The sequence below is a fragment of the Castor canadensis genome, chromosome 6, assembly GCF_047511655.1.
Source record: "Castor canadensis chromosome 6, mCasCan1.hap1v2, whole genome shotgun sequence".
NCBI lineage: Eukaryota > Metazoa > Chordata > Mammalia > Rodentia > Castoridae > Castor > Castor canadensis.
Window position 1 is genome coordinate 143,532,325 of NC_133391.1, and position 24,905 is coordinate 143,557,229.

At 41.1% G+C, this 24,905-nt stretch overlaps 1 protein-coding gene and 1 long non-coding RNA gene across 3 annotated transcripts in view; one reads left to right on the forward strand and one right to left on the reverse strand.

Moving 5' to 3' along the window:
* The window catches only part of Osmr (oncostatin M receptor), a 60,802-nt gene extending 36,605 nt beyond the window's left edge, over nucleotides 1-24,197 (reverse strand). Inside the window, exons 1-4 of one of the 2 annotated variants that reach the window (XM_020166651.2) lie at nucleotides 23,566-23,705; nucleotides 10,929-11,121; nucleotides 8,563-8,648; nucleotides 1,481-1,653 (exon numbers count right to left, since the gene is read on the reverse strand). In XM_020166651.2, coding sequence (XP_020022240.2) covers nucleotides 1,481-1,653; nucleotides 8,563-8,648; nucleotides 10,929-11,014 — 345 coding nt within the window. In that variant the 5' untranslated portion in view covers nucleotides 11,015-11,121; nucleotides 23,566-23,705. Of the gene's footprint in view, nucleotides 1-1,480; nucleotides 1,654-8,562; nucleotides 8,649-10,928; nucleotides 11,122-23,565 lie in introns of both variants that reach the window. The other variant, XM_074077572.1, reaches the window with a different exon arrangement.
* LOC141424211 (uncharacterized) overlaps nucleotides 22,189-24,905 on the forward strand; it is a 111,354-nt gene continuing 108,637 nt past the window's right edge. Inside the window, exon 1 of the long non-coding RNA XR_012449187.1 lies at nucleotides 22,189-23,103. This is a non-coding gene — a long non-coding RNA (uncharacterized lncRNA). The remainder of the gene's footprint in view (nucleotides 23,104-24,905) is intronic.

Below are 24,905 nucleotides of genomic sequence, written 5' to 3' on the forward strand. Positions count from 1 at the left end.
ATAATGTTAACAAGCCACAGACTGGATTTTATCTCCTGACTCTCCCTCAAAGTCAGCCCCTTCTCTCATCCCATGTCTACCGTCATCAGAGTTCACAACCCATTTCCTACTGGCCATACTCCCCTTCTCCATCTGCTCTCCACTGCACAGCACAGTGGGCTTTAAAAATCTTCTTGCCACTCCCCTTCTTCTTACTGCTTTTGGGATTAAAAAAAATGAAACCTGAGCATGCTCCTCGTAGCCCTATGTGGTATGATCTCATGCCCACCTGCCCCAGACACCCCTCTCACTTGCCTCTGATCACACCTATTGGGACATCTCTAAGAACCCTTCATCCTGTAGCACATTAGCAGTGACATGCACCTTTACATATTTAGAACACCCCTGTTTGTATTTATTCCCACATTCCTACTGGTATGCTTAGCACTGAAATTCCCATGCCGTGCACAATGCCTGACCTGGGCCCACAGTGTATCACTATGTGCCAAATAATTTCATCACTTCATTAATATGCAGTGGGTTGTGTTTCTCCCAAACACTCTGTGCAGATTCTGTCTAACATCAACCTCTGCTTTGTGGTCTTTACAGCCTTGTAAATAAAAGAGATAAAACTGTCTTTGCATTTATCAATTCACTGATTTTTTTTAAATGTGAAGAATCTTCATTGGGATATTTCATTTGCTGAAATGGCAAGCTTAATTTGGTCTTGCAGACATTAGTAAGTCATAGAAATTGGCACACATATGAACATAGAAATTGGCACACACATGGACTTCTGACTGAAGTCACTGATTCATTGCTGAGGCATGACCTATGTCCCGAAACTGACATATGCTCCAGGCCTCCTTCCAAGCTGGAGTTGGTTCTCTGCCTTCCCTTGCCAATGACAAAATCATACAGCAGATGGCTGTAAGGAAAGGGCAGATGCCCGGCCCAGGCCAGGACCATGGAATGTGGCTGTGCATGGTTAGTACTATCTGGCAGGTGCCCTGGTCAGCTGCAAGCACCAGAATTGGATGGAGATGCTTTTCCTTTGGCTTGTTTGGGAACACAATGGCCTGAGACAGTAAGTGTGGAAACTCCCCTGTACACATGAGCGAAGATGTCCCGACTGGTTTTCATTGCAGAGAATGCCTGTGGAAAGGAGAATGTTGCCCAGATGAGAGTAGCTCTCTTGTTGGGTTTTCTCCTCCTTTACTGGAAGAGAATCTATGTCTCAAGCTTTGGAGGGTCAAACAAGGGCTTTTCATGGCAACATCAGTTCTGTGGGACACGTAGCCACTGATGGCTCAGGGCACCTACATGTGGCCATCTTTCCTGTCTGCCTATGAGGGTAAAGAATGATGATACTTCCTTGCTTTTGTCACAATGAACAACATGGCAAACCTCTCTTTGTCATGGTTTTCTGGCATGTTATAAAAGACAAATTATGGTATGAGAAGGATTTTTCAAGTATTGAACAACAAAAAAACATACTTACCACCCAGATGACGTTCGATATTCTAATTCTACTGATCTCTATCTGAAATACCATTTTTAATTCCTGATGAAGAGGAAGGTTTTGAACAGTCCATTGTAAATGCAAATGCTGAAGTGTGGAATTCATGGAAACGTTCAGTGACTCAGGAGTCAATGAGAAATGTTCAGTCAATCCTGAAAGACCAAAAGAGGTAGGAAATAATATTTAACAGGAGCTTAATTGGATGGTCACAGTAATTAAACTGTCTAATATCATCATTAGTTAGCTTTATGAAATATTACTCATATGTGCATCCTAGAATCAGAATCAGCAGAGAGCAATTTAGAAATCACAGCAGAGAAAGAAACTAAGATGTAAATGAATGAGATAATTTGCTCAACAATCCTTAGAAAATTAGTAAACTGGTAAACAGTTAAACAAGAGTGTTTTTACTCAACAATCTACCTGGTTTGAATTCATAACAGGGATGTAAAAAGAGGATTTTTCTTTGCCATAAGTGCTGTATTCTAGAAATAAGAGGTAAAATTTTCTTCTTTGAAAGTCAAAGTTTCATAAATGAGAGAGCATGTCCTATCTTTAGACATCATTCCTTGTCTTTCAACAAACTGAACGTAAAACACTTCTCACAAAGATTTATCCAACTCTTTGGATAAGACCAGCAACATATGAGGGACTTCATGTGAAATAAAATACTAGATCAAAGAAGGAGCCTAGTTGAAGAGACACAACAAACACAAGAATAACAAGAGATTGTATGTTTAGAGTGGTGTGATGAAATCTGTAAAAGATAAGAATTCAAACATGAATTGTGGAGCTCTTTGACCTTGGAAAGTGGCCCACTATCTCTCAGACTGCCTGTTTTTAGCCTACAAATAGCACTACTGCAAATGCTGTATACACAGAGCCCCTCCACTGCCAGCAGAGAGAGAATAGGCCCTGAGTCAAGTCCTGCTGATTTGTAGAGAAGAACAAATCATGAATGTCCATATAAGAGGAGGAAGCCTCATATCGATTTGAGAGGAATTACGTGTTGCTGATTCAACTACTTCAACTGTTGAATTGAGGGAGTCTGAAGTAAACTGGGGATGGTATGAAGGTTTTGAAAAGATAAAGACTGTCTTGATAAAATCAGCTGGTGTCAGATGGCTCGTGGTATAACAGATATCATCTCTTAGATATCCATTTCCTTAGTTCCTTGGAATTTACTAGAAACCCTCTAACATGAAATCTCAAAGACAAGAGAGGGGTTGGGGGTTGGCTGTAGCTCAGCTAAGCACCATCCAGAGTAATTAGCATGAGGAAAGCCATGGGTTCAATTCTCAGCATCTCAGCACCTCCCCCTCCAAAAAGAAAAGGCAAGAAATTATCTCTTTTTGACAACAAAAATGCAAGTAATCTCCAATATTGGAAAAAAAATCTTCAAATTGCCAGTATATACATGCCATTTTTCCTCACAGGGAAGTAAAACTAGCAACATTGTTGAGTACATATTATTTACCAAGGATAATGGTTGCTGCTTTATTTGTGTTGTCTCATGGAATACTGTAAGACAGTAATATTTTTAGATAAGGAAATGGAATCTCCATGAGGTTAAACAACTAACAAAAAGCTATCTGGTGTTTACATAGTGATCTCCCTAACATCACACCCATATTCCTCTTTGTTATACTGCTCCTCCACTGTGGATTCAGGAGCAATTGTCCAATTAAAGGTCTCATACTGAAAAGTATGTGTCATGGCTTCAACAATGTCCTGCCAAACTCAGGATACAGTTGCTAGGATGGGGCTCTGGATGAAGCCCCATCCAGATACAAGAAAAGGATGAATTTTTTCACATTATTGGTTTATATGGTAGAAGGTTCAGATCCAGGTAAGGCATTACCCTCAGAATGTGGAAGAAAACTTCAGACATTAAATTATATGGAAGACTAATAAGAACACCCAAAAAGTGAAAGCTAGGAGCCATCAATAGCTACCTTCACAGAAAGTTACCCATCCTTTGTGGGTGACGTTTCATAAATGCAATACTGGAGAGAGTGAAAGTATTTGATGTGGATCCCATGAACTTGGATTTGTCAATGGGACACACAAAAAGCATGAGCAACAAAAGAAAAATCAGATTAACTGAATGCCGTTCAAATTAAAATTAAAACTTTTGTGCATCAAAATGCATGATCAAGAAAGTAAAAAAAGGCCAGGCATTGTGGCTCACTTCTGTAATCCCAGTTACTCATTAGGCAGAGATTGGGAGGACTGTGGTTAAAGGCCAGCCTGAGCAAAAAGTTAGTAAGACCCCATCTCAACAAAAATACCGGAGATGGTAGTGCATAGGTAGGAAGATTGTGGCCTGAGGTCAGCCCCGGGCAAAAACACAAGACTCTATCTGAAAAATAACCTAAAAAGAGAAGAAAAAGAAAGGTAAAGTAAAAGGGCTGGGGGCGTGGTTCAAATGGTGGAGTGCTTGCCTAGCAAATACAATGCCCTGAGTTCAAACCCCAGTACTGCCAAAAAAATTTTTAAAAAGGAAAGGAGGAGGTAAGAGAAGGAAGTAATGGAAAGAGTAATGAAGAGAGGAAGGGAGGGAGGGAGGGAGAAAGGAGGAAAAAGAAAGAAGGGGAAAAAATTTACTGGGTGGGAGAATAAATTCACAAGTCATGGATTTCATAAGATTCTAGTATCCATAATATATAAGGAACTCATAAATCAGCAACAGAAAATGCACTCTATTAAAAATAGGCATAGTCCTTGAATGGGGATTTCTCCAAAGAAGATATACAAGTGGCCAACAAGCACATGAAACAATGCTCTATGTTATTAACCATTAAGAAAATGCAAATCAAAACCAATGAGATACTATTTCTTACCCATGATGAAGACTTTAGTAATGATAAAAAAAATCTATATAACATATGTTGGCAAGGAGGCAGAGAAATTTGAAATCCCTGTGCACTGTTGATGGGAATGTAAGATAACTCAAAACTGTGGAAAACATTCTGTCAACTCTTCAAAAAATTAAAATTGAGTTATTATATGACCTACAAATCCCATTCCTAGATCTCTGTGTCAAAGAATTGAAACCAGGGATTCAAACAAACACTTGTCCACAGATGTCTGGAGCCACAGCATTCATGATTGCCAAAAAATGGAAAGAAGTCAAATGTCTACCATGCCCATCAATGGACAGCTGGAGGAACAAAACAGAAACTTGTTATTCAGTCGTAAGGAGGAACGCAGTACTGATACATGCTACAAATTGGATGGAACTTAAGAACACTACACAAGTGAAAGAAGCCAGATAGGAAAGGTTATAAATTATATGATTCCACTTATATGAAATACCCAGAATAGGTAATTCCACAGAGACAGAAAGCAGATTATTGGTTCCAGTGGCTGCAGGGAGAAAAATCAAGAAACACTGCTTAATAGAGTTTGCTTTTGAGGTGATTAATATGTTTTGGAAATAGAGCTGGTGTTTGGACAATACTATGATATGTTAAATGTCACTGACCTGCTTACTTTAACCATAAAATGGTTAAATTTTTTTTGTGAATGTTACCTCAATAAAAAATAGAAATATACATAATCATGATAAAAATGCTCAAATATTACAAAAATTGAGTTCCCACCATTCACTAACCCCACTTTCACTATATCACCAAAGTTAAGTTAGATATGTTTTTTCTTGAATTTTTTTTCATACTGCTATGTTCTGGATATAGTTTGAGTATGTCCACCAAAGTTTCATATGTTGGAAACTTGGTCCCAAGTATAGTGATGTTTTAAGGCTGGTGAAACCTTTAAGAGGTGGCGCCTAGTAGGAGGTGGATAGGCCACTAGGGAATTCCCTGGGAAGGGATTAATGTGGGTCAATGTGACTCCAGTTAATTTCTTCAAGAGTGGGCTGCTATAAAAGAGTGAACCTTTCCCCTGACTCTCTCTGGTTCCTGTCTCACCAGGTGATCATTCTCTCTTTCTTACTCACACTCCCATCATGATGTAACCTGCTGTAAGAAAACTGATGGAGCTGCCTGGTTTTCAACTTTCAGCTTCAAAACTGTGAGGTAAATAAACCCCTTTTGTTTCTAAGGTACCCAGCATCGGATATTTTGGCAACAGATAATAGACTGATACACACATACTTTTAAAAAACATATTGGACTATGTACCCCATTTTTTTGTTGTTGTTTTAAGCACATGAGTAGGGTTTTATTGACCTGTAGAGGAAAGTAAAACTTAAATTCTAACAGTCATTATTTCTGGATGGTGAGATTGAATAATTTTAATTATCATCTTTATACTTTTCTTTATTTCATAAATATTCTTTGGAATCATGTGTTGGTTTCAGAATCACATAATATGCTATATTGATAAGAAATATTCCTGTGAGATATCTGGGTCACCAGTATCACTAGTACTTCACTGTAAAGACATTTCCGAAAGCATATTCCTCCGTGACTTTTCTCACCCTGGTTTAGAGGGCTAAGCACAGCAGGCTGAAATAGGCTGTTTCTGTGTTTGTCTCCCATGGGCTATGACGTAAACAGAATGTGACTAAGTCTTACTCAGGTCAAGGAAATAAAGACTAATAACATATCAGTCAGTACAGACATTCCATGACTGGTTGGTGAATGAATGAGTCACCTGTCAGAATAACTTTCTTTCTGGAAGCTCTACAAAGGTATGATATGTTGTTCTCTATAAAAGGAAGTTCTTTGAATTAACATATGCTATCAACAAATGTTGAATGACTCAGGTACTTGAGTAATATCAGTCAGAAGTACTTTGATCAAAAGCAATAATATGCCAAGGTAAAGCCAAAGACATAACCATAACATAAGATTATTAAATCCAAAGCCATTGTTTTTCAGATAAGTGAATTGAGGTTAAGAAAAAGGAGATTGACTTCACCATGGCCACACACCAGACCAGATCTAGGACTCCTGGTCCCCTGCTCAGTTCTCATTTCCTGACACTGAAGTGTGTGGTCAAGGAGGTCAGGCTTGGGAATCAGACCCAGACTTAGTTACAGAGTGCCCTTTCATTTTCCCCACCCAGTTTCTCTGACTGGCCTATTTAAGGAAATAAAATGTAGTCCATTCACAAGATGGGATACCATGAAGAACTTAAGCATAATGTTATTTCTAGAAGGACATTTAATGTCAAAGGGAATCATTCATCCTATATTGTATTGTTTATATAACCAAAATGTCCTCAGAAGATATATAAATTTTACTATACCCCATATGTCTACATACCTATATATAACTATATATTCCTATGTATAATGTAATTTAGCTTTTATTCAAAAATCACATATTTACATTTTTATCTGTGTGTACATACACATGAAAAAACGAGGAAAATACATCAAAATGCTGCAGTCAAGATCTCTAGGTTAACTGAAAAGAGTCTTGGCGCTGTCTCATTGGTTGGAAGATATTAAGCCAGGTTATTTGAAATAACTTTTCAGACCTGAATATGGCTGGTGGATCAAATGGTAAGTCAACTAGTGTGAGTGGAGGTTAGTAGGAACTCAGTCAAATGCAGCAGAAACTGAAACAAGAAATCCAGATAATATGGGTAAGGACACAGACTTACCAAAGAAGGTCTGCTTGGCCAAGAAAGCTGGAAGCAGAAATGAAGGCTGTTTGACAGGAAAGTAGGGAAATGCAACTCTGATCTAAATAGCTAAAACTGAGAGTAGAATGCATAGGGTGCCTCACACATGGAAGGCACACCGTAAAGAGTTGTTGGATGAGACAATGAGACTTCACTAGGAAAATGAGCCAAAACGCTGGAGCTAATGCCTGGGACTGCTTGGAAAACCTGGAGTTAGAGCAGGGGGCCTGTGTCAGAATCAGGGACCCCAGCTAGGCTGAACCATTCTTACAGTTCTACCCACGCAGCTCAGGCAAGACAGGCTGTGTGCTATTCATGGGAAATTCTAGTACCTACAGTTCAGCCACACATTTTGGGAGAAATCAAATTTTTTAAAAATATTCTTTTTTTTTTGGCTGTACTGAGGATGAACTCAGGACCTTACCCAGGTGCTCTACCACTTGAGCTGCTCTGCCAGCTCACACTACGATTATTAAGAAGCCATGAAAAAGCAGTATTTTCCTATGTGCCCTGGATCAAAAATAAATAGATCCAGATGTAAAGAATCGAGCAGAGCATTGAACTATGAGCAGAACAAAATCTCTTTTTTCCCAAATATTTTCATGGAGTTTTAAAGAGATGGTGAGAAAGTCTATACACATTCCTTACACACATTTTCCTGAATCTAAAGACAAGAATTTTTGGATAATTCCTAAGAGGATACATCTGTATTCTTTGTTACAAAGTAAGTATGGCAAAGAATAAACACAGGAAGAGTAAAATATAAGTTTAATAAAATATGGGTGAATGCAATGAACTTTTATGAACCAACAGAAACTCCCTCAAATCTAATAATCTAAGTATGTTCAAAGCAATAGTCAAGACATCTACAAACATTTGAGAGGGTTAAGTTTCTGTTGACCTGACTCAAAATGCCCTCCCTTGAAGAACAGCCAAGTGACAAATATTTCTTTAACCATAAATAGCACTTTGGCACTTGTGACATTGTCTTTCAGAGACTTGAGTTTCTGTTGGCTCACAAACTTCCATCACTTTCATCCACATCTTACAAAGCTAACAGCTTCACAATGAATGTGACTACTGGTTCTAACTCAGCAGCCAAAACTAGTCTGGTATATTCCATGTCTTTACCCAGCAAGGTACAGAAGAACTACTTCAGCAATGGCTTTGGTAAAAAACAGCAATCATGAAGTTCTGTGGGATGAGATCCACTCACCACCACACTAATGAGCAATGTACTGACCATAAGGAAGGGCTTATGAAATATGCTATCAGGATGAGGGAGGCCAAGACCAAGGCAACCATTGCCTTGAGAGACCGACATACCTCCTCATTTGAGCTACTCACCAACTCCATATAATTTCCAAAGGAAAAGAAACTTGCTTAACTTATCTCCAAAGCATCAATTATCTCATCTTTTCTCTATGTGATTTTTTTCCTTTACTGTACTTTCTGCTTCTTACCTTCACTTTGGTAAGTCCTCAAGGACAGCAAAGCTAAGAGGAATGTTGTCTGAAAGACAACAAAGGAAGCCATAGGTTCTGGTTTTCTGAAAAAGATAAATTACAAAGAGGAATTATATTTAACTTTAACTTCCAGAAGCTTTCTTGGAGCCAATTGTGATGGATGATGACATTAAAGGCTTCCACTCAACAGGTTCTGCCTAGAAGCAGAGTGGGGTTGAGTGGGGTGGGGTGGGGGGGTAGGGAGGTGGCACAAACAATGTATATACACGTAAATAAATGTAAAAATGATAAAATGAAAGGAGAAAAAAGAAAAAATAAATAAAGGCTTCCACTCTCCTTTCCTCCTTGTATCTAGGTCTCTTGCCATGTGACTTTGGAGGAGGAATAATTTCCCTGTCTCAAGAAATGTTCTTTAGTTCATAAAAGAGTCATAATTGGGAGTGTACTGGTTAGGCACCTAGTCCTCGAGAGACCTTATGTATTTCTGCTTGCTCTTTTGTGCTTCTATCTTTTAACAGGAAGAGAGCATTTCTGGGCTCCCCTACTGGAACCAGGTGGCAAATCAACAATGCACGAAGAGAAGCCAACCTACATGAGCCTGCAGCTGACTAGCTTCGGCCAAGAGCCACTGACCCCAGGTGCAAGTGCAAGGAAGACTTGCTGCTGTGAGCTGCTGTGGCTTGGTGGCTATAGATAACTGAATGACCAACTCATTCAAACTAAGAGAAGGTTGGTAAAGAAGGGTAAAGCAGAGAAACAAGAGTTAACTATGAAAAAAATAAGGAGGACAAATAGGGTAGTGTCAAATGGGCTAACGTTAAATTAATTTCTTGAGGTTGGGGAAACATCTCCTTTCTCCCCTATCTCTCTTATCGTCCTGGAATGAATTAAAATTTAACCTAGGAAAACAGCGTAAATCCACCAAGAGACAGTTTTTCATTGTTCTGCATCATTTCCTGTTTCCCTTGCCTCAGAAGAGAGTTGTAAATTATAGGCCAAATAGCTTCACTGACTCAACAGGTACTTTGATCATGGAACAATCTGAGGGCACAAGGAATGAGCCCGGATGACCTCAACAAGGCCAATCTGTTCTTAATTTAATAACAATTGCATTAGTCAGGGAAGCACTGAATTTCACTTTTCAACCTTAGATTCTGATTCAGCAGAGAGCAGCAATGCAACAATTCACTGAATGCCAAGTTTTGCCTCTCTTCAGTCACCTAGACTTCATCAAAAGCTAAAAATTCAATTTTTACTACTCATATCCTACAAAAAATAATTTTTCCTGTGTTGGGCATCAAACCCAGTGCTTTGTGCATCTTAGGTAAGTGCTCTAACTCTGAGCCACATTCCCAGCTCACACCCTATATTTATTTTTTAAACAGCATTTTACCAGATAAGTGAGAACTACAGGGAAGACAAGAAAAGGGTCAACTCCATATTAAATGACTCTAAGGTGGTCATGCCTACCTACCCATGAGTGCCACGAAGCAGAAGCAAAGTCCTGCCAAGGGCAGCTCTTGTTCACATTCCTTTAAGCACTGCTTTCTGATGCTTTCTATTTTTGGCAAGCACAACATTCATACCTCTCCAAAATCTCTACTCAAAACTTCAGAGAAGATCCTAGTATCAAAGCCAGGGGAGGGCCAACACAAAAGGAAATACTTCTTCTCAGACCCAAGGGGAAAAGAAAGGCCAAGGTCCAGAGGGAAGCATCTGGTGCTCCCTGTGCACTGGACGCTCCCTGTAGTCCTGGGTATGGGTGCAGCATGTCCTCTTGCTCATACCCGCTCCATCTGAGGGATGCTATGGCCATGCTGAGAAGGAAATCTACCCTCACATATTTAAAAGCTGGTGATTCAGAGGTGAGATGCAGTCTCCAAATGTTCTCTTTATGCAAGGGCTACTAAAAATGTTTCCAAAATGTGAAATTTTCCCATTAATTTTTTTTTCCTCTTTGAATGAGACTGGGGTTTGAACTCAGGGCTTTGCACTTGCAAAGCAGGCACTCTTCTGCTTGTCCATTTTGCTCTGGTTATTTTGGAAAGAGAGCCTTGTGAACTACTTGCCTGTGCCAGCCTTGAACTACTGTCTTCCAAATCCCAGCCTCCCTAGTAGCTAGGATTACAGGCATGAACCACCACTGCCCAGCTACATGTCACAAAAATTAAAGAATTCATAGGAACAGAAATACTCAAAACTAAAAATCAGAAGCCACTTACCACTTACAGGTAAGCAGAAATTAAAGAATAAAAGTTGTCACATAACACAAAAGCCTGCCTTTGGGGAATCCCAAGAACATCTCTAAGAATCGTAAGGACTGTCCTCTCCGGAGTTCCCACCCTTCCAGCAGTCTCTCCTACCTGTCAGGCTGTGAATCCTGGGACATTAGCTTCAGCAGCTGTTCCAACCTCCTGCTCTTTCTAAAGTCATCTGTTCTGACATTCATTCACCACTTTACACATGCTGGGCAGGCAGCAATTATGCCACAGTGGTCACACACGCTAAGTGTCGTTTCACTTTCCTCGATTTCACTTCCCCACAATCTGCTGTAGTCTGAAAATACAGAAGGGAAATTTTCAGAAATAAAGAATTTGTAAGTTTTAAATAACTTTTATTTCAGTTTATTATAATTGTTCCATTTCATCATTATTTTTGTTAATCTCTTAATGTACTTAATCTATAAATTAAATTTTATCATAGGTTTGTATGTACAGTATAGTATAGGAAAACAACCTAGTACATATAGGGTTTGGTGCTATCTCTCATTTTGGGCATCAAGGGAGTGTCTTGGAATGTATTCCTGTAGATAAGGGGGGCCACTGTGGTTGGAGGACATCTGCTATCCTCAATGTTTCAGGCCCCAAAAACCCAAGGACCATGGGTAGAAGGAAAAGAAGTCCTGGCTGTTGTCTGAAAACCTCCTGGAAAAGTCAGCAAAGTTCCCAACAATGTGCTGACTGCAAGTTGTCAGCTGGAAGAAGCTCCTGGAGCCCTCTTTCAGAAATGCCAGAGAATAGTCCTGATTGCCCACAGGGTAGTGCTGGGTGGAAAAACACAGAGAAAAATGACTTCCAAACCTCAGGAGAGGGCACCACCCACTATAATAAGCCCTCTTCAAGTTATCCTAGCCCAGTGTGCCACCTGTTTCCTGCTGGGATCCTGACCAATACGGTGAAACCTGGAGGTGATGCAACCACTAGACAGAGCTCCTGAGGTGGGAGAGCGCTGGACAGACTCCAGGCACAACTATAAGGCAGATGTGGCTGAAGGGGGAATAGGTGATGAGGGGAATCGAGGAGATGAGATCCAAGGGACTCGGAGGAGAACAGAGTAGGCACAATACTAGCAAAACTTAAGCTGTGACTCTGAGCGAGTAGGAACCACTAGAAGATTTTCAACAGAGGTGTGGGATGACTTACAAAGAACAGAACCCTGAAATGAGGAGGGAAATGGAGGAGCAGGAGAAGGGAGAGAGTTCAGGGCATCAGAATAGACCAGGTGAGAAAGAAGGGGGCTTTGGTTAGGGTAGGCGCCAAGGAGATAGTGGGAAAGGGGTTGGAATTCAGGAGAGATTATAAAGATAGAACTGACAAGACATGAGGTAGTGACCAAGTGAGACCTCATGACAAGCTCTGAGAATTTTGGCCTGGGCCTTTTGAAGAACTGAACCACCATTTATAGCAAGGCAGAAGACTAGGCTAAGACACAGATGGAGAGGGTGCCTATCAAGAGTTCAATTTATGATATAAGTTTGAGATGCTTCTTTGTTCTTCAAGGGGAGACACCAACAGCTAGCTGGATACACAATTTGGAGAAAGTTCTTGGGTCGGGTTCTGAGCAAGGAAGGAGTAAATGGGGAAGAAGAAATTCAGGCATCCTTCACACATATGCACAATATGTAAAGTCACAGGACTAGATGGTCATCAAGACAAGAAGTAAAGATAGAAAAGAAAGGAAGTCAGAGCCCAGAATTCTGGGGCCTCCACAGCCTACACGATCTCCTCCCAGTACACACACACACACACACACACACACACACACACACACACACACACACATATCATGCAGATGGAAATGGAAATCCCGGAGTAAAACAGGCTTTTCTGCATCCTCAAGGATGAGGATTGTGTGCGGACAGGCTGGTGGGCTAGCGCCAACCTCTGGACCTGCCAGCAAAAGCCAGCTGCTGAGCGCATCCTCAACGTTGCTCTGGGCGCACATGCTTGGGTGAGTCCCCACTACCCCCTGCTCTGCTGGCCACATGCAAAAGGCCATCCAGCTTCTCCTCCATCCAGCAGGCTCTCAAAGCCCAGTAACCAACACTGCTACTTGCAATTTCCATAAGAAAGGGAAGTTGGGAAGCAGAATTCTGAATTCCTAAACAAACAAAACTCCATTTCCTACCCTATCTGTTCTTTATCTCTGTCTATTTCTCAGATCTCCATCATTCTGGAATTGATGATGAGTCACTGAAGGGAAAGCTTGGGTCTTTTACCCATCCTCAATCAGAGACCCAGAACACAGCTGCCACCCAAGCAATACCTGCCTACTCATTTTATAGAACTTTTCCAAATCTTGTCTCAGCAAAATCCCATTCTCAGTGAAGATATCTGTGAATATTCCTCAGTATAAATACTACCTGCATAATAAAATACAACTTTCTTTTTTTGGGGGTGATACTGGAGTTTGAAGTAAGGACCTTGACAGCCTTTTTTTTTCTTTTTTACTTTACTTATTTTTCTGATAAGGTCTCCTAGGTTTTGTTTTTGTTTGTTTGTTTGTTTTGTTTTTTGCCTGGGCTGGTCAGGACCACAGTCCTCCTACTTACTCTCACACCTAGCTGGGATTACATATGTGCATCCCTATACTTGGCACCACACAGCTTTTTCCTCTCTCTCTCTTATTAGTGTATATTAATTGTACAAAGGGGTTTCATTGTGATATTTCCATACAGGTATATAATGTACTTTGATCAAATTCACTAATTCTGTTACTTTCTTATCCTCCTTTCCCCCTTTTAAACAATTTTTATGGGCTTCATTATTCTATTTTCATATGTATGTATGAAGTACTTCAATAGTATTCACCCCCCCTCACACTCTCCTTTCACCCTCCCCCTCCCACAAGTTCCCAGCACAAACAGTGCCCCTGTGTTACTTTATTCTTGACCCATTCATGTTTTTAAGGTCTAGATTCTGCATATGACAGAGAGTGTGCCATATTTGTTTTCTCAGTCTGGCTTCTTTTACTTAGCATGATGATTTCGTTGTGTGTAAGTCTGTCCTTCCTCAGCAGCTCTCCTTCTATAATGACTGCAATATGTCTTCCTGGGAAGTTTTCCCACCACAAAGAATCCCTGTGAGACACAGCCTAACGATAATCATTTGCTTCCTAAGAACTCGGGCAGGCGTGTTGCCAAGTTCTTCAGAACTGGCTGGGAGACTGGATGATGTCTATGCAAATACCATTATGAAGAAGGAAGTTGTTTGTGGACGGCACTGCCTGGAAGTGTGCATTTATGAGAGTTCTGTTCTCAAAAGAACTAGAACATTCTGCAGGGTAGATTGTATGGTAGGCCATGCAGCAAGTCTCAACAATTTTTAAGAGGGATGGGGACAGTGGGGAGGTGGCACAAACAATGTATACACATGTAAGTAAAAATGACAAAAGAAAAGGAGAGAGAAAAACAATTTTTAAAAATTGAAATCATATTGAGAATCCTTTCCAAGCACAATGCAGTAAAGCTAAAGGCCAGTAAGAAGAGTTCTGTGCTCTAGGACGAAGAGTTGCACACCACTTCTTAAAGGTTCCTCATCATCCTCAGATCCAGCTGTCTTTACTTCTCTTTTAAGAGTGCTGCCTTTAGTTTGGGAGCCCCTTTGAGGAGTCCATCACTACAGCGTAGGACTGATCTCAGCCCATGTCCCCTCCTCCCCAAGCTTCTACCACCGAGAGCCATGCCCACCGGAAGGTTCTAGTGCTTCTCCCCTCCCTGGCCTTGAACCCCTCCAGTGGAAAACACTTAAATGCTTCTGCCAGTTTTACATGGGAGAGCTTGATTTAAGGGATTAAATTAGCTCCTATACAACTGGTTTTTCTTTTGAAAAACAATGTGGGGAAAAGGTGTAGGAGGGGAATATGGTGCAAATTCTGTGTATACGTGTATGAAAATGGAAAAAATGAGACCTGCTGAAACTATTCCAGGAATGAGGGGAGGGGAATAAAGGAGAATGATGGAGGGGTGAATTTAAATATGATGTATTTGATATATTGTAAGAACTTTTATAAACACCACAATGTAACCCCAGCACAATAATTGAAAAAAAAAAAAAACAATGTTCAGTTAAAGAGTTCTGAAATTTGTGACATCAGTTAGGGTTCAAGCTGAGTCTCTTAGTGGTAAGCGAAGTCAAAGAAACAAATGGAAAACTTGAAAGAATATTCTGGATCAAAAATATGTAGGAATTTAGTACATTCTAAAGATGAGAAAACATATTTTATTTCTTCAATTATTACTGGAACAATAGCCTGGACATAAATGAGAAAAGACAGCTATAACTGTGATGTAAAACTCATAAAGTCCAATCCCATTCTAACACTTAATAACTGTATAACAAAGCCAAGTTATTGAATCACTCAAGAATTAAATTTCCTCTTCCACAAATGTGAGTAACATAACCTATCTCATAGCAATGGGCAAGAAGATTAAATGGGATTATGAGAACCAATTAAGTGTCCCTTTTGTCATTATTGCTATTACCCACTCCTTTCAGCAAAGTACTTTCCAAATAAACAAAGATATAGAACACTGATAGTACTGGAATAAAACATAGGTGAGTATTTTTATAATCTGGCAGGCATGGTGTAAAACCTACAGCAATAGTGATAAAGCTCACTATATGGATTAAAGAGATATTTAAAAATTTTAGTGCTATAACTGAAAATATATATGCTAATACCTATTATCCCTAGTAGATAAGACCTCTTAAAAAGGAACTTATTTTTAAGGCAAACAACTAGAAAAATGTGAATATATGATTTATGGAAAGAAGGAAATACACATTTCCCAAATGGAAGAATGAAAAACTAGGCAAGATCACTAAAAATTAAAGAAATGCAAGTTAAAATGTAATTGTGTGCATGAATGACTAGTAAATATCCAATTTCCAAGGCTTAAAATGGTCTTAATACTGCCCATTGGTGCTTGAAGAAATAATCATTGTCATTTGTTAATGATCAAAGAGGCCTTTATAGAGGTCTATTTGGCTGTATATATTAAATTATTAGTGTGCATTTTATTTGATCCAGAAATAATTCTATTGCTGGAATTTCATCCTGTAGATAGTATAAAGATAGTCAAAGTCAGTCCAAAGAACTGGAAAATTTAATTATGGTGCATTTCTACAAAGGAAAACCATACAACGTTAGAAAAGAATAAATTAGAAGTGTATACTGACATGAAAGAATGTCCTGGAATACTGAGTGAAAAGGCAAGTGTGCACAAGAACATCTCTGGAAGAGTCATGTGGCAACTCTGCAGCTGGGTGGCTAATCAATGCTCCAGAAGGACCTGTGGGCTTGAATTTGTGCTCACAAGAGCACAGGGTGCTGATGCCACTAGTGTATTCACACCTGTCAGGCACCTCCCAGTCAGTGATCAAGCCAAGCATCTCACCCAACATGGGACTCCTTTAATGGGCAACTTTGACCAGGATTCTTGCTCTTGTCTGATCACAACTTTCTCAGAACTGCACCAGAGCTGTAAGCAACTCCCTCGTACCTTCCTTCTTCACTGAGTGCTTTCACAACTGTCAGACCCTCATTGGTGTGAAGGCTCTTTGTCCACTCCTGTTCTATTCTGCTCTCCCTTGTGCTTGCTTTCCTAATAAATCTCTTGGATGCCTATTTCTATCTTGCTGTCTTCTCCCTGAAGGGTCCAAACTGGCCCCGAAGGACACAGTCATCTACTCCCACTTATACATTAAGAGCTGGGACGGGAGAAAGGAGATGAGTAGGATGAGGGAAATTACAAATGACTCAAGTCATGTGATTCTGCAACATAAAACATTTAAAAACTATGTCTGTCTGTGTGAGTGTGTATGTCTTATTAAATATATTGATTCAGTCTTTCAAAAGTAGTGGTAATTCTATTATTTTCATACCATGTACCCCCTACAGGATTAAACTAGCTGATACTGTTTTCAATACAAAGCTAACTAGCCCATGGCTATTGAGTAGACCTGAAAAAAGGCCAATACTTTTTAGGTACTAGATAAGCCAAGGAAGGTGGCATGTGCTTCTGTACAAAATATAGGACCTCTTAGGCCCTGAGTGCAGATACTCTAATAATACATTTCCAAATACAAACAGGAACCAAAGTCCTAGTTAGAAAAACATAATGTCATCCCTTCTCATAGATGGGCACACTGCATTATATAGAGAGAGATGTATAATTTATTACATATTATACAATACAGTTATATAACATATAATAACTATACATTATAATACGTTATCTAATTTCAATATATACCGGTAGATGGAGAGAGAGATAGATAATGTTAATTTGCTAATTTGTTCAAAATCTCTCATTTAGGAAGACTGGAACTAGAGAGCAATAACCAAGAGATAACACAATATGTGAAAACTTTATTCATACAAAAAAATTTCTGTTGATTTATGTCTTGCAAAAAGTTAGCATGCATACAAACAATGGAACTTCACTCTGTGTTTCCCAGGAATTCTTTTTGTTTTTCCAAGAGTTCTTTTTTTTTTCTTTTATTATTCATATGTGCATACAAGGCTTGAGTCATTTCTCCCCCCTGCCCCCACCCCCTCCCTTGCCACCCACTCCGCCCCCTCCCTCTCCCCCCCACCCCCCTCAATACCCAGCAGAAACTATTTTGCCCTTATTTCTAATTTTGTTGTAGAGAGAGTATAAGCAATAATAGGAAGGAACAGGGGTTTTGCTGGTTGAGATAAGGATAGCTATACAGGGCATTGACTCACATTGATTTCCTGTGCGTGGGTGTTACCTTCTATGTTAATTCTTTTTTGATCTAACCTTTTCTCTAGTTCCTTTTCCAAGAGTTCTTAATGCCTTACATTTTTCTATTTGCCAAGTCACTTGCAACTGTGGCTTTTCTTTAGATTTTATACTCAGATTGCATGTATTTTATGTGATGGTCTTCATCTTAAAGCCAACAGATAGTCAATTGCCTCAATTATTTCAGATCTAAGAACAGAGCTAGGTTTTATATAGTTAGTGCTCTCATAACCTCCTCTTTCTTTTAACAAAAAGTAAAATAAAAAAGGACTGAAGGGAGTGAAGGAGAAATAGAGGAAAGGAAGAAACCTATAGTTAGTTCTTTAGTATGTGATTTTTAAAAGAAAGCAATTCACAAGTCCTATCAACCACATTAATTATAAAGAAGAAATACTATCACTGACAGCATAATTTTACTTTTTTTGGTGGGGGTGGGGATTGAGCTCAGGGTTTCACATTTCTAAATCAGGTGCTCTACCACTTCAGCCACAACTCAGTCCACTAACAGCATAACTTTAAATCGCCATGAAAGACTACATGTGCAAACATAGACAAAAGACAGGTAGGACAGACATCATCTGGTAGTTTGTTAGAAATCTCAGACCACATTTCAGAATAAAAAACCTGCAGCTCCATAGGTGATTCGTGTGCACACTGAAGTTTGAGAAGCACTACTACATCCAACATTTGTTACATTTTTCATCTCCTGGGCTACTATCAATAAATAAAGTATTAACTAGCTCCTACTATCACTAAGGCACCCCGAAAAAGCCCAGGGTAGGACAGAAAGATAAATATAGAAGTGGTCACAGCTAGCACTTACAGCATGATAATTCTCTACCTGGTGCTTTGCTAAGTGACTTATATGCATTTATCAGTGGAGTCTTCACAACAGGTCTGTGGAAGAGATTAGATCATCATCCCTGTACACCAATGAGGAAATTAAGGTGAAACAGGTTAGACGTAGTTTGCCCATGTTGCCACAGTTAATCTGCTGTGAAGCTAGTACTTGAAGCTAGGTGAGTCACTCACCAAAGACCAACCCTTTACTATATGACAGTGCTTCTTCAGTGCTTGGAGCTCATACTAATGTGGACAGTAAGGAAGAAAACCCTTGCCAGCAATTATAAACGCAATAAAAATCCTAAGAAAAATTCCAGCTGGATTTGGTTAAACTGAGTGAGCTAATTGTAAAGTCTGCATGAAAAAGAAAATATATGAGAACAATTTCTGTTTTTAAAGTACATATATATATGTATCATTAGCTATAAAAACATACTATTAAGCCCTATTATTCAAAGGAGCAGTATCGGCATAAAAACAGGCAAAAAGATCTGAAGCAGACCCTAGTGTAAATAGAGCTTATTTTATAATTAAATCCAAAATTTAGCCAGGTGTTGTGGTACACACCTGAAATCCCAGCACTTGAGAAAGTGAAGCATGAGGATTGCAAGTGTAAGGCCACCCTGGGTTACACAGCAAGACCCTGTCTCAAAAAGCCAAACTAATCCAAACCAAATTCAAAACTAAACCCAACCAACACACACACACACACACACACACACACACACACACACACACACACACAGCCCTGAAATTCAAACGGAGGTATCAACTGTCTAAAAGTTTAGAAAGAATGAACTTACATTTTTACCTTTTGTTTTATTTTTAAAAATCTGATGTTTTAAAGATCTAATGTAAAATTTAAAAGTATTAGGAGAAAATAAGATAATTTAAATTTTAGGTAAAAATTTCCTAAGTTAGGCAAAGTACAGAGATCATGAGATTATTGTGCTGATTACACAAATATTTAAACCTTCCATGTAACAAAGATAGCTAAAGGCAAAAGCATTATGCAGGAAGAAGCAAAATGTGGTATACACATTCAATGGTACAGTACTCAGCCCTGAAAATGAAGGAAATTCTGAGATCCACTACAGCATAATTAAACCTTGAGAACATTATAGCAAGTGAAACAGTCAGTCACAAATAGGACAAATGCTATGGAATTTCACTCATATGAGGCGTCTAAATTAGTCAAATTCAAAAAGACAGAATATAGAATGGTGGCTGCCAAGGGACAGGGGAAGAGGGAAATAGGGAATTATGATTTAATGGATACAGAGTTTCAGTTTTGCAAAATGAAAAGAGTTCTAGAGCTGAATGGTGGTGATGGCTGCACAACACTGTGAACACACTTAATAGCACTGACCTGTATACTCAAAAGGGTTATAATGGAGAATATTATGCCATGCATGTGTTACCACAGTTAAAAACATCACTGTGGTAGAAGAAACAGCTGCATCATCCATAACAGGTGAAGGCTTAAGATCCATAATAGAACAGAGCTTCTGTTCTATTGCAATAAATAGGAATAGGAAAAAATTACTCAGAAAAATGAGTGAGGGACAATTATAATAGGTAATCACAGAACACAAATGACCAATAAATCTATGAAGATATTAAAATGCAGTAGTAACCAACAAAATGCAAATTAAAATTTGCTTTAATTTGATAAATTAACAGATTCCACTAACTTACCAGGTTTGAGAATTAAAAAAAAAAAAGACAGCAGTTGGTGTAAGGAGGGGCAAAGGGTAATAGATTGTGCAATGAGTTCAAGTTAGCTCAGTGGGGAGGGGTAAGAGGACTGGAATTTGAGGATTGAATCTATCAAGTAGAAACATAAGCAAACTCGACCCAAGAACAGCTGTCCTGCCCAGCAATTGTGGCTCACGCCTGCAATCCTAGCTACTCAGGAGGCAGAGATCAGGAGGATCAAAGTTTGAAACCAGCCTGGGCAAACAGTTCAAGAGACCCTATCTCAAAAACAGCCTATCACAAAAAAGAGTTGGTGGAGTGGATCAAGGTGTAGGCCCTGAGTTCAAACCCCAGTACTGAAAAAAAAAAAAAAAAAGAACAGCTGTCCTGGGACTCCACTCCACAGTGATATTTGCACTTGAGAACAAAGATGAAATGCACAATCTTCTCTGAAGCTAATGCGAATATTGAAGAATTTTCAAAACCCTGTGCGCATCAACAAGGGAAAGGATGGATTCCATTTCTTCTTTAGGTTAACAGGGCACCATTAACAAAAGATGTTCATACACAGATCTCTTCCACTTACAAAGTAAAAAGGAAAACTCTAGGTTTGCATAGTAAATTACACTTTTTTTCTTTTTCTTTTCTTTTTTTTTTAGTGGTACTGAGTTTGAACTCAGGGCTTCAAGGCAGGCACTCTACCGCTTGAGCCACTCTGCAAGTTCTTAAATTACACTTTTTAAACATATTTAAAACCTTGTGTATAAGCATGTTTTGTAACTCTTTAGGAAAGAAAAGAAGGGTAGGGAAGGGGGGCAAGGGGACAAATGACCCAAACAATGTGTGCACATGTGAATAAAAGAATAAAAAACAAACAAACAAACAAACAAACAAAAACCACATCTGAACTGATGTGGCTGACTTGGGTCATTTCATGGAGCATAGCAATACCTTGGAGGTTCAGCATTTTAAAAGCAAATTTCTAGTAAAAGAAAAGTAAATTACATTCATGGAAAAAAAAAAAGAAAAGAAAAAAAACTTAGAATGATATTTACCAAACCTAACCTTTGATCTTCCCAGTGGTAACAGAGTCAATGACACTATGACTACTTTCATTGCACAGACTTCTATGCTGTTTGAATGAGAATGCATTCAGTCATTACTTTCATTATATTTAAAATAGCAAAATATAATGTAAAGTAAATGCTGAGGAACCAGAGAACTAAAAGGAGGAGGGAAGGAGGGCCCTGCAGCCAAGGTACAGTCACCAGGAAAGAAACTCCTTATGCAGCTACAAGGAAACTCGCCTGGAGGGGAGGGGTTTTCTCTAGCAAGACCAACGCAATATGCTGTTTGTTTTGTTTTCCATTTCACCCATTATTTTTAAACTAAAAAAGGCTTCCTTTCCAGGGAAAGGAGGGTCAAGGAGCACTGTTCCTGTAAGTGAGTGAGATGACACTCGCTAAGATTTCCTTCTACAGGAGCCAGCAAATGCCCCAGCAGTTCCCACAAGGAAAGCACAGTCCTTCCTCTTGTCAAACAGCATCACCGACTCCTTTCAAAACTTCAGTAGAGGTCCTGATTCGGTTCCTTTCTCAAGAAAAAAGGGTTACAAAAGCATTAGGGGTCGGGCTTCCTGGTCATGCCCATAGATGGACTGTGAGAATGTAGGAAAGTGACCCGGTGGTGTGGGGTGGGGTACAGGACAGGAAGCAGTCCAGAGAGCAAGTGTTCTCCTCAAGTGATCAAGTCCCTGCCGGACACCCAGCACCAGCCTTGTCCTCTCAAATCTGCCTTTGATACAAAAAGCTTAGAACAGGAGACATAACTAAGCTAAGATGCCATTCCAAGAAGACAAATGACAGTTGAGAAGTAGCTCTGTCCAGCAACGGAACCAGGTGGTGAGCTTCCTGCCACAGGAGGCAATCTGACAGCACTGAAAGGTTGCCAGAGGACAGGTCAACGGAGCGTGCTACCAACATTCCAAAAGGGCAATTGTGCTTGAAAAACTCCAGGAATGTTCTCAGACATAGCTCAGTTTGGGAACCCCTGGCCACCATGACCATCTGGGGGCTCTTCAACCTCAAGAGTCTCAGCCTCCCTGTTAAAGCAACCCAGGACTGAGACAAATCATGAAAGACCACCTCCAGGTCCACTCTAAAAAGCCCTAACACTTGAGGTACAGCATAGTGGTTACCACAGACTCCAAAACCAGATCCTGGCTCTGCCTCCTGTTAGCTGTCACCACCACAATCCACTTAAGCTCTCTGTGCCTCAGTTTGGAAGACAGTACTACTACCTGATTCATTCACAGGCGAAGTACAAATGTGTGAACATACACAAAGTGCCTACTAGGTATAGTGCCTTAGCAGTTACTGTGACCATTATTTTGCAAACAAAAAACTGGAAGTAAAAAGTGAAAAGTAACCTGACTCAAGTTCCAAAATCAGTTTAGATGTAGGATTACCATCCATAGCTTTTTGGTTTTCCCCTTCCACCAGAGCTCCTTCTAGGTTAAATCAAATCCCACATTCAATTCTGTCTCTTCTACCCTCGCGGTAGTACTGTGGAGGTGGCAATGAGCTTGTTCGCAAAGTGCTCAAGGCAGGTGGAGTACCAAGCAGCCCAGAGTGGTACCTGGCAATGCGCTTCAAAGTCTAATGGCAGGCACAGTGGACAGATGGACAGACGGATGCACAGGGCTGCAAGTCAAGAACTGTCAAGAAGGAAATCATGGTGTCAGGGAAAAGCCCTGGCCTGGGCGACAGGAGCTCTGAGTTCAGCGCTTCGAGAGCTGCCTTGGATAAGTTACTGACACTAGGAAAAGGTGCTTCCATTCACCTGCCTGGAGAGGGGGGATTTCCTCTCGAGAGCCGCGCCTCCCGCTACTCCAGCTAACCAGAGTGGTGTGGAGAGAGACACTCGGATTCCCAGAGAAATGCTGTCAGGTAGGAGTTAAGAGTGGACGGGAAGAGGATGTGGACAGCAATTTACACCCACACGGTGTGATGGAAGAGAGGCAAAAGTGGACTAAGGAGGCGTTGGGGTGGCGAACTTAAAAGCAGACTGAGACCTGTCGTGGTATCCCGGCGGCAATGTGCGCTCTGTAAGGATTTAGCCCTAAGTGTTATTATCACCGGGTACGCGGGCCAGAGGCGGGGACCCCTCGGAGCCCTGTCTCTGTGCGAACGGAAGCCGGATCCAAACGCGGGGCCGAGGGGACATGGAGGGGGACCCTGGAGGCTCCGCTCCCGGCCGCGTGCAGCGGGTCAGGGCTGCAAAGATTTGGGATTCTTCCCGGCTACGCGCGGGGTTCGCCCGTCAGAAAAGCCACCGCGGGAGGCGGGACGCGGGAGGCGCGCAGCTCGGGGCTGCGCTGGACGCTGGGCGCGCGGATCGGGGGTACTCACCCCGCCGGCGAGGGCCTGCGTTCGTAGGGCCGGTCCTCCGCGGCAAGGGGGGCGCGGGGGGCGCCGTGCGGCCGCGGGTGCGGACGTCGGTGCGGACGTGCCCAGGCAGACCCGCGCCCCGGCTATGAATCAGCTGCGGGGTGAGCGCCGAGGGGCGGGAGTTACGGGAAAGCGGCGGGGGAGGGCAGAGGGGTGAGGACTTTTGCAATTTCCCGTCTTGCTCCGCACTCTTGGCACTCCTGGGGCCCACAGGAATTCGCCTCCTTTGGTCCCCGAGGGAGATGGACAGGACCCCGCGGGAGGCCAGGCCCCGGAGCCCCGGATCGGGCGGACGGGCGGGGAGCGGTGGGAAGGAAGTGGGAGAGGCCTGGGAAGGAAAAGTGGAAACCGAAAACTCGGCGGGTCGAGCTTTGCGCCCCGCGCGCGCCAGCTGGCCGCACGGCAAGCCCCGAGCTCCCTGACAAAGGACAAGTTCTCCAGCCAAACTTGTGATCGCGTTTCCATTTGGCGTCCAAAGCAATGCAACCTGTTTGAACAGATTTCTAGGATCCCCTTGTCCCCCCACTCGCGTCCTATTCATAAACGCCCTGTCCGATGGTTTCTTGTTCCATTTCACGCAGAGCCGAGCCACATGTGCTATAACACTGTTTGTTCTTCTAAAAATGCCATCCAGTGTTTACTGTTTGGACCTTTGAAGGACATACTTGATTGCTTTTTATAGTTACGTTGTACAACATCGGGACCAAGTAGACTTTTGGAACTGATATGAAAGCCACCCTGATACTGCCCCTTCCGTGGCAGCATCAGACCAGAGGGGGAAGAACGGAGAGGATCCACGCGTCCGGATGCCCCATGGCACTGCAGGCTTGTCATGGGGCCTCCGTCCTGATCAGCTAAGCTTAGGCTGGTTCACATTTGGGACCATGCAACGTGTTACAAATGCAGAGGGGTTGAGGGGAAGCCAATAGAGATTAAGAAGCATTGACAGGCTGGGGGTGTGACTCAGTGGTAGAGTGCCTACCTAGCAATGGGGAAGCCCTGAGTTCAGTCCCCCTCCCCCCACAGCCCCCTCCTCTCACGAATCATCGTCCACGAATGATGTCTTAGAACACTTCCTGACTTGACGGGATAGATCAAAGTAATGACAGAATTGTTAATTATTACAACTTACAATTTATGTTTGTACACATTTTTTGTTTTTGCTCCTTCCTAGCATCATCTTAGGGGAAGAATTTTTTCTTAATACCTAATGGTACCACGAAGACCATGGTGCATAGTAAATATTTCATGATGATGAAGAAAAGGTACATTTTTGTCTAGTGAATAGATGTATGATCCTT